The sequence below is a fragment of the Pipistrellus kuhlii genome, unplaced genomic scaffold, assembly GCF_014108245.1.
Source record: "Pipistrellus kuhlii isolate mPipKuh1 unplaced genomic scaffold, mPipKuh1.p scaffold_m20_p_1, whole genome shotgun sequence".
NCBI lineage: Eukaryota > Metazoa > Chordata > Mammalia > Chiroptera > Vespertilionidae > Pipistrellus > Pipistrellus kuhlii.
The window spans coordinates 113,835,468-113,845,288 of NW_023425404.1; the positions used below are offsets into that span (position 1 = coordinate 113,835,468).

General features: G+C 46.3%; 1 protein-coding gene across 3 annotated transcripts in view; it reads right to left on the minus strand.

Annotated features, from left to right (window-relative positions):
- ARHGAP21 (Rho GTPase activating protein 21) overlaps positions 1–9,223 on the minus strand; it is a 139,861-nt gene extending 130,638 nt beyond the window's left edge. Inside the window, exons 1-2 of one of the 3 annotated variants that reach the window (XM_036460093.2) lie at positions 8,868–9,223; positions 7,190–7,639 (exon numbers count right to left, since the gene is read on the minus strand). In XM_036460093.2, coding sequence (XP_036315986.1) covers positions 7,190–7,267 — 78 coding nt within the window. In that variant the 5' untranslated portion in view covers positions 7,268–7,639; positions 8,868–9,223. Of the gene's footprint in view, positions 1–7,189; positions 7,640–8,439; positions 8,782–8,867 lie in introns of those variants that run through there. The other 2 variants (XM_036460105.2, XM_036460098.2) reach the window with 2 other exon arrangements.
- Between the last annotated feature and the right edge of the window lie 598 nt (positions 9,224–9,821).

The following is a 9,821-nucleotide window of genomic DNA, read 5'->3' on the forward strand; positions in this document are numbered from 1 at the left end:
AAAAGGCCATCTTCCAGATTTCACTGCGAAATAAACTATTTGCACAATACTCAGTTTTTTAAAGAATATGGCAGCTTGCCTGGCTGGTGTGGCTAAGTTGGTTAGAGTCAAGAGTTCAATTCCCGATTAGGGCACATAACCAGGTTGCGGGTTCAATCCTTGGTGGGGATGCATAGGGAAGTCAACCAACTAAGGTTTCTCTCGCACATCAATGTTGCTCTCTCTTCCTCTCCTCCTTTCTTTCGAGAATCAATGAAAGTCATCTTCAGATAAGTATTTTAAGAAAAAAAAAAAAAGAATATGACAACATAAACTAAAAAAAAAAAAAGCTTCATATTGGTGGAAGCAATCTAAACTTGAACTTTTGAGTGAAGTTGTCTTCCTATTTAAACTAAAAGAATATATGAAAAGCTCATAATATCTTAACATATTTAATTCCTTATGGTCAATTAAAATTAGATAAATACTGGGACAATTATAAATCCAATAACCTTTCTTTTTATTAATCTAATCACATCAACCAGAAAGAAAAACAAGTGCCTACCATATGGTCTCTCTGTAACAGAAAATAGCTGCTTTCAATGCCAGCATCTGTGCATCTTTATCAACATTAGCAGTGCCCATACTTACATGAGCACATCATTAAATATAATAAGATGACAGGTCCCTTCATAAAACAAAGAACAAAAGAAACTGAAGATCACTTCTGCACCAGATTATATTTGACCTGGTCATAACAAAGCAATGACAGATCAAAGATTATGTAATCAAGAAACAAGGACTTCATAACATGTTTAACTTGGAAGAAATGAATGCTAAGGAACACTGACAGTGTATGGAAAATTTTCCTTAGTCTTGGGTCCTCATTTTTTTGATGGCCTTTCTCTAGTGATAGGTCCCACTCTGCACATTCAAATACAGACTTTTGCTGGAAATGCCACCTAATGGTGCCTGCTGCTGGCACTGCTGCTATTCTTAATCCCAACAGGCTTCACCTTGAACCCTAACTTGCAGCATAAAGCCCCTAACATGCAATGATTATTCTGACAGATTCGAGTACATGACGGCACACACATTCAAAATTAAATGATAGCATTATGTTATACTACAACTAGTCCAGAATAAATCCTAGGCTTCCAATTAGGAAAACATAGACTTTTAAAACAATGTAGAAATATTGTTTTTAGTAGTATGCATCTTTTTCTAAAAGTGTTTAAGCATATTTTAAGCAGTATCAGTTTTCTAGAAACCAGATTTTCACCAGACTGATAAAAGAAAATTGCCTATTTTTTAAAAATAGGTAAACAATGTCTTTTATTGTAGTTTTGGAATTAAACAAAAAAGAGAAAATACAAAAATAACATAATCCAAAATTCTCATCAGTCAGAATTAACAACTGCCAACATGTTGTAATAGTCAACATTGTGATCATTCTTGGCTCATAATAAAATCTTTGATATTAAAAAGTAAAAAATATAATGAGCTTTCCCATACTTGCTATTCACTTATTTTAAGAAAAAAAAATATGTGCACACAGACATATTTTCTTTCTATACTTTCTCCACCAGTCTGATTCCACATTCATTAGTCTTTTAATTACTATGATCTCACCTCTTAGTACAAATTATTTCATACATTTGTACTACCCACTGCCTTGGTTACTGTTACTTGGTTACCAGCTTCCCAAAGATAAGAAAAGATGGAAAGAAAAAAAGGCACCAAATGTTAATAGTAGTACTACTGAAATTATAGGTCTAGGAAGAACATACATTGCATACTCTACATATTTTTGTATAATGTGAACTAAGTATTCACATATTATATACCTAGAAAGAAGCTCAATGACATTTTGGAGTGTTTCTCAGTCTCATTTTATTCATTCATTGGGAAAAAATCTGAGGTCCTAAAAGTGCTAAGTACTCTTCCAAGTACAAGAAATACAATGTGAACAAACTGCACTTAACCCATTCTAGATACAGTATCCATCCAAATAAACGCGCAAAACTCAGAGAAGCATGCCAGAGGGATATTATGTGACAGAGAGAAAAATAAAGCAAGGAAGGAGGGCAGGCCTTGCCATAGGAGCAGGGGAGACGCGTTCAATAAGCAGAATGGCCAGTAAAGGCTTCACACAGTAGATGGCTTCTAGGCAAAACTAGAAGTAGACTAGGAAGCCAGCTGTGAAGATACCCTGGCAGGGGTGGGGGTGTTACAAGGAGAGGAGAGGGTACAGCAAGTGGGCAGGCTCTGGGGAATGGCATGTGTGGTGTGTGTGCGCAAGAGCAAGAGTCCAGAACGCCCGGTACAAAGTAAGGGGAATGGGGGGCGGGGGGAAAGTAACTGGAGGTGAGGAGCATAGACTGTGCAGGGCTTTGTGGGGCAGTCAGAACTTTTTTTGGCTTTTATCCTGGGGGAAATGAGAAGCCATTAGAGGAATATGAGCAAAGCAGTGACATGATCTGTTTTTTAAAAGGTCCACTCTTATTACCATGGCTGAGAGACCAGTCAACCAGACTTGCATGCTATACCTGAGAAAAATGAGAGATCAAAGATCACTCCCAGATGCCTGGCCTGGAAGGGTGAGATTACTATTGCTCAAAATGAGAAAGACTGTAGAAGGAGCAAATTGGGAAGGTGAGCGGGGGTGGAGTGGGGTGGGGGGAGGAGGGATGTAGAGAAGCAGGAATTTGGTTTTGGATAAATCTACTTAATATCCAAGTGGAGTTTCTGTGTGGTCAGATCAGTTGGATATAGGAGTCTGAATTCAAGGTGTAAAGACACACAAACATGCATGCATACATATATAAAATAGCAGTTTTACACTCAGGGATCGAGAAAGAGGAAACAATAAAGTAGGAGGGTAATCAAGAGAGTATAGTGTACCGAAATCTAAGTGAACATTCAATAAAAATTAAGACCTTTCCTGCTCATTCATTCAACAAATATTTATTAAAGCACCTACTATGTACCACACACTTAGAAACAAACATGGTCCCTTTTCTTATGGGGCTTGCAATCAGGGGGAATACAAACTTTTAAGTGCTATTCCTAATATGGTACAAGGTGTCTTGGGATACTGCACTAGGGGGAACTAATTTATTGTTGGAAGATCAGGGAAGGCTTTCCCTGGAGAAGTAATACTGAAGAAAAGTGCTGAAACAGGTTTGGCTCAGTAGATAGAGCGTTGGCCTGAGGACTGAAAGGTCCCGGGTTCGATTCTGGTCAAGGGCATGTACCTTGGTTACGGGCACATCCCCAGTAGGGGGTGTGCAAGAGGCAGCTGATCGATGACTCTCTCTCATCCATGTTTTCTAACTCTCTATCCCTCTCTCTTTCTCTCTGTAAAAAAATCAATAAAATATATTTTAAAAAAAATACTGAAGGAAAGTACAGAATGATGAGTAAATCAGCTAGGGAGAGGTGAAGGTGGAGGAGGGGGACTGAAGGAAGGGTGAAGGAAAGCTGCACTGACAAGGACCCAGGGGAACTGAAAGCAGCTCAGTGGAGGATGTACACAGAAAGAGGAAACAGATGAGAAAGGAGATGGGCAAGCCAGACAGTCATTGTCCGGTGAAACTTCTCAGGGTCTGAACTTTATTCCCAAGGCAATGGGGAACCAGAAAATGCAATGATCAGCTTTCCACTGCAGGAGGAGCAGCCTGTGGCAGGGACAGAGCGATGGAAGAAGACAGCCCGGCCTGGGTTCACCATGGAGATGTAGCTGGCCGTAGCTCAGGTAGTGACAGTAGGATTTGGAATGTAGACTCAATAGGACTTTGGATAGCAGGAAAGAGGAGTAAGATGAGTCAGGGGTGATAACCTAGTTTCTGACCTGGACAAATAAGGAAATAGTGGTGCTACTCACTAAAAGAAGAAACACAGGTTGATGGTAGGGGAACAACAATTTGCTGAGTTTGAAATGCCTGTGGGCTATCCAAAAAAATAAAAACACTGGTAAACAACAATTGGCTATACAGGTCTGGAGATAAAGCATAAAATCTGCAAAAGAGTGCTAATTTGGAATCACGACATACATTAAGTTAAAGCCAGGGAGAGTGTAAAATGAAACCCAGGGAATGAGAACAGAGAATAGAGGAACTGGGAGGGCCTGGGGCTGGTTAAAACCAATAGGAAGGGGGCCGAAGAGGAAGAATCCTGAAAACAGAAAGAAAGAGCAAGAGGGAGAGATATGGAGGGAGAGCTTCAGAAGGAACAAGGGAATCTGGGATAAAAGCAAAGTATATAGAATGTATTCCAGAAAGAAGAGCAAAAATATAAATTTTTATATGAACCCATGTACCAAAAATGGCTTCTTTTATTATATACACTAGTCCAAAATCAATCAACAAATATTTTTCATCAGCTATAATACATTATAGTCATAGGATAAACTTAGTCTAGGTGAAGAAGCAAAACATGAAATAAGTTAATTAGCAATAGTAAGTAAGTTTATTTTAATAATAGATGGTGATATTGCTGAACGCTTGGACAACACTATGAACTACAGATGAAAAGCAAAGTAAATGTTGATATGGGGAAAACAATGTGTCTAGAAGGCTGAAAGCCAACGTTTTCATCTTTGGAAAAAAGAAAGAAAAAGCAAATTTAACCTCAAAGGATAAATACTATATGATATAAAATGGGGAGAGAATATCAGAGGACTCAGAGAGCCTAACAACGCGATTTTGTAAGCAAAGTTACTCAAGGCTAGGTGTCAGAGTACTTCCCAGGTCAAATAGTACACACACACACACACACACACACACACACAAACAAAAACAAACAAACGAACAAAAAACACTTATCTGGCTCAGAATAAGAGAAACCAATTTTGAAAAATACATCAAAGTATATAACTTTGTGTGAACACAATGCGTTATCACTGTATAATGCCAATGTAACAGTCTTCTACTGGACTGTCACAATTCTTTATTACACAGGATGACTGTTATTTGTTTTTTAGCCTTCCACTATATTCTTGAAGGTATGCCTACATTTACTGGTATACTGACACAATTAGATTCTAATTCTGAGGATGAATAAAAAATTACTGATTATTTTTCAACAAAGCAATAAATCTTATTCATAGAAGGTGGAATTAGCTAATTAGATAAGACATGAAACATGGAACCCTATTAACTCACTACATGGGTTTCTTCCATTCTACAAAGTTACACTTTTTCACTTATAAAAAGCATTAACATAAAAACATAAATGCTCATCTCTTGATTAGGTAAAAACACATACATTATTCCAACACACATTTACAACATAGCTATTGGTTTTAAAGTTTTTAAAGAATGACAATACTATACTAGAATGTAATACTTCAGATAAAATTAAGCACCAAAATTAAGTGCAGTGTTCAAAGACTTAAGTATCTATCAACCAAAGTTGATACTTACACTCAAGTATGTGTGTAATCTTTAAATGAGCAAAATACAATGCTTCCTTGATTTCCAGATTAGAAATAATATGGCCATGCCAGCAGTCAGGGCCAAGTGAAAACAAATTTCACAGCCCTTAAAAAAATACATAACTGTCATTGTTAATAAAAGCCAAGTTTGCAACTGGAAACACTGCCTTTTAAGCCTAGGACAAGATGTGTCTATTATAAATTCTTGATTTCAGGACATTCTTTAAATGCCCTCCACCCCCTCACCCCCCCCCCAAAAAAATTCAAATAACATTAGTTCTTGCAAATTAATGCAAATTAATGCTAATTAAAGTATTCTCAAGACAATGACAAATAAGGCTTTAGGACCATAGTATATATTATTATGTAACTCAATACACATTAAGCAATCACCAGTTGTAGGCAGACCTTCCAAAAGGAGTGATTATGGTTTACCATGATCAGAGGATTGTGGCATTATACTTAACCATGTTTTTTACCTGCAAGCAGGTGTTTACAGGTGTCAAAAAGTAAAACACTGATTGTAACTGTAAACCTATAGTTCTTATAAACTGTACTATACCTACCTCCCTATTTTCTAGGCACTTTTTAACTCAACATGAAGTAACTACACGATGCGATTTTCTTTGCATGCTTTACAATCAAAAATCATACTTCTGACTCATTTTTATTAAAATGCCAAAACTCACACACTTGGAACTAGACCTTGTTTTCATGACCACAAAGTTAAAATTTAACACTTCACTGAAGTCCAAAATGAACGCGAGTGAAGGCTCATTTGGGAATGCTATTGCTATCTAAAGTAACCTTCACCCTTTCAATAAAAATATAGGCAGTTCAAAAGTAAAGTGTAGAAGGATAACAGTACTCAGTACATTTAGCAAGCAAATTACAGAAACTATCAATATCAAACTAAACACAATATAGTCATTACAGCAGTAAACTCCAAATGTAATGGATACAAAGATACGAGGCAACAGGGCATATCAATGGATTGTCTATTAATTCTGTCCTGCCTGCTCAAAACATTTCAAGGAGCCTGGCATGAAACCTTCTGGGCCTTTCCCAAGATGCTGGTCTGAAGGCAATGCAAGCCACCCAGCACCCCAGAGCAGCTCACAGCACTTCTGGGAGCCTTAGGAACTATTAGTGAAGGCAGGCGACTTTCAGGGAGGTGCAATTACAATTCTATGAAGCAGTTTTCCAGGGCTGTGCCTAACATGCCCATGGGGAAAGACGCGTTTTTCTACCCAAAACAGAGATGCGCGTCAACAGCAGCCAGGACACCCACTGGCATCAGAGGGGAAGCTTCAGGAGCAACCAGCACAGCAACCGCCAGCCACCACCCCAGAGAACAAGCCTGCAAGTGCACACCCCAAATCCACAAAGCCATCCATCCCCTCTCCAGCCCAACGCAGGTCCTGGATGGAGGATGGCGACTGAAGGGAAACAAGTGTTGGTATTCCCAGACAAACGAAAGGGGAGAATTCCCCGCTCAGCCCCAGCGGTGACTAAGATGGTGACATTTCAAAGTGAGGAAAACTTTCTTGCAAAGGAATCACTGGCAGTTCCTGGAAATAAAAATGGGTGAGCCTACACCTTGCCAGCCGTCAGGCAGGGGTGTTCCCACCATGCAGCTTAAATAAAAGCCCCTACAAGCCTCTTCTTAGGCCCGGTGGCAAGAAGAGACCCTCTCCCCCCGTCCCAAGAGAGGGCACCCCCATAAACCCAGGCCACCCCGGGCCGGGCCGGGGATGCTGCCTCTGCACTTACCTCACAGGCGGGGGGCCCGTGGGCCTTCAGCGTGTCACCATCTCCCTCCGGCTGACCAGTCCGACGTGTGGCCATCATTTCATTTCAAATCACAAAGAAGGGGCCAATCCTTTAAGGTCCACATTGGGCGGAGGGGGAAATGCTGGCCCACAGCAGAAAGGGTAATAATTCCACACCGGGCTCCGAGGAGAGGCAGGGCCGGTGAAACAGATAAGGTGCCGGGGAGGCAATGTTTTCACGAAGCCCCCCGCAGGATGATGCCCTGATGATTTCCTCGGGGCTTCAACGGACTGCACCGTCCTCGTCCATTTCTCGAGACTTCAAAAACAAAAGGCCGGCTTCTTGGCAGCTAAGTGAGGCCAACTGCAGAGAGGGTCCCCTTCCTCCCGGGTCCGGGTGCAGTCGGAGTGGGGCGCGGAGGCTCGGGCGTCAGCTCCCCGGAGACCGCTCCTGGAACAGGGAAAAGTTAAAGGGCGTGAACTTTCTTCCGGCGCTGACCTTCGCCTGGCCCAGGAGCCTGCCCCCAGCGCGCATTCCCAACACCTGGGAAGGCCTTCCGACCCGGTGCGGAGGAGCCGCACACATGAAAGCTGAAATAAGCCTCTCCCGTGGGGAGCGGGTGGAGGGTATATAAATCAGGGGAAAGAAGAAACAACAGGACTGCACGGTGGTGGTGGCGACAAAAGACGCCTAGCTGTGGTGCAGTCTTCCAGAAAAAAGAAAAAGAAAAAAAAAACCACAAAAAACCACCAAAACACAACATTCCCTTTGCAAGTGCATGCAATGAAGGTATTTTCTGTGCAGAAGAGAGGGCGCGCGTATGTTCTTCCGCATCACCCACCTAGGTACACTTACGGGAAGTTTTCTTTCCTCGAGACTAAAATGTGATAAGACTTGACAAAAAACAAAACAAAACAAAACAAAACCCTCCTGGCTCCCCTCCGGCCCAGCCCAGAATAAAAACAAAAAGCCAGCCCGGGACGCGGCCAGCGGCAGGGTGGCTCGGCCCGCGCCCCCGGAGGCGGCCCATTCCCGGCCCGCGGCGGGCGGGGTGGGGACGGCGCGGGGCGGGCGGACCCGGAGCGGCTCCCTCTCCCGGGCATGACTCCGGGGCCACCTCCCCCGAGAGCGACCCGAGCAACTTCCATGTAGTTGCTGCTCCCCCAAACGACCACTCCACATTCTCTTTTCCTTTCCCCGTGGCCACCTAGATGGGGGGGAAAAATAGGAAAAAGAACACCACCACCCACCTACCACGATTTCCTCCGCCCCTTCCAGAGGCGGGCCGGGGCGCTGGATCTCCGGGGAAGGGCGGCCCAACTATGTAGGTTAGAAAAGGTGCGGGGGGCCCGGCAGCGGAAGACCCAGCGTGGGGGGCTCCCCCTTCCCGTCCGCGGGGCGCGGCGGCGGCGGCGGCGGGAGCGCGGACGCGGGTGTGCGCGGGCGGCCGGGCGCTAGGCCGCAGCTCGGTTAATATTCATGAGCGGCGGGGGCGCCCCTCCTCCCGGCCCGGCCCGCCGGACCCCGGCCCGCCGCCGCCGCCGCCGCCTTTGTGCCCTTCCCTCCGCCCGCCGCTCCCTCCTCCGCGGGCGCGGCCCTGTCCGCGGCGGCGGGAGGAAAGCAGCCCCCGGCCGGCGGCGCCCTCGCGGTTGAGGCGGAAAGTCAGGCGGAAACGCACCGGAGGAAGCGGGCGAGCGGCCCCGCGCGGGGGCGGCCCGACCCGGGACAGCGCGCCCCGCGGCTCCGCGCGAGCTGCTCCGATCCGCCGCCGCCGCCGCCGCCGCCGCCGGGCGCTCCGAGGCCGCCGCCCCCGGCCGGCCGCTCCCAGGCCCCGCCGCTCCCTGCCCCGGGCCCCGGGCTTCGGGCTCCGGGCCGCGGAGGGCGTGGGCGGGCGGCGGCGGCCGGACGCTCCCTCTCGCCCGGGCCCGGCCGCGCCAAGCCCGGCGATCACCCAGTGACAGAGGCGCCGCGCTCCGCCGCCGCCGAGCCGCGCTGCCGCTTCCCGGGGGCGGATTTCTCTCGCTTCTTCCTCCCTGGATCCACCTCCTCCCACTCCACCTCCTTCCCCTCCCCTCCCCAGGGGAGGCTCTGGGGCTGAATATTTTATGTCTTGAATAATACGGCCCGGGGAGCCGGCGCTGGAGGAGAAGGCGGATTAGCCTGGGGTTGGGGGTAGGTAGGGGGTGCTGCTGGCCACCCCCTCCCCAGGCGCCTCGGGACCTCCGAGCCCTCACGCCCCCAGCCCCGCGCCTCCCCGAGCGCAGGCTCACACAAAACCTCCCCGCCCCCTCCAACCCCCCAAAGCTGAGCCGGAGCGCCCCGAAACCGGGCTTATTCCTGGGAAGAGGCTCTGTGTCAGCCCGGCAGGGGAACAATGATACCGAGAGACGCGCAGGAGGGGGGCAAGTCTTGGTGAATTTTACCCCCCTCTTTTTTTTTTTTTTTTTTCAGCGGGAGGGGCAAGAGGCTGCGAGGTGACGTGGGGCTTCAAGATAAGGGTCTTTTCATGCCCAGCGGCAAAATAGCTCCTGGTAACGGGGGACAAGGATAGCTGCGAGGCGTTATTCATTCACTTTCCCCCCTTTTTTTCCTTAAACCTTCGACAGCTGAACGCGCTAGGCGCTGCGGAGGG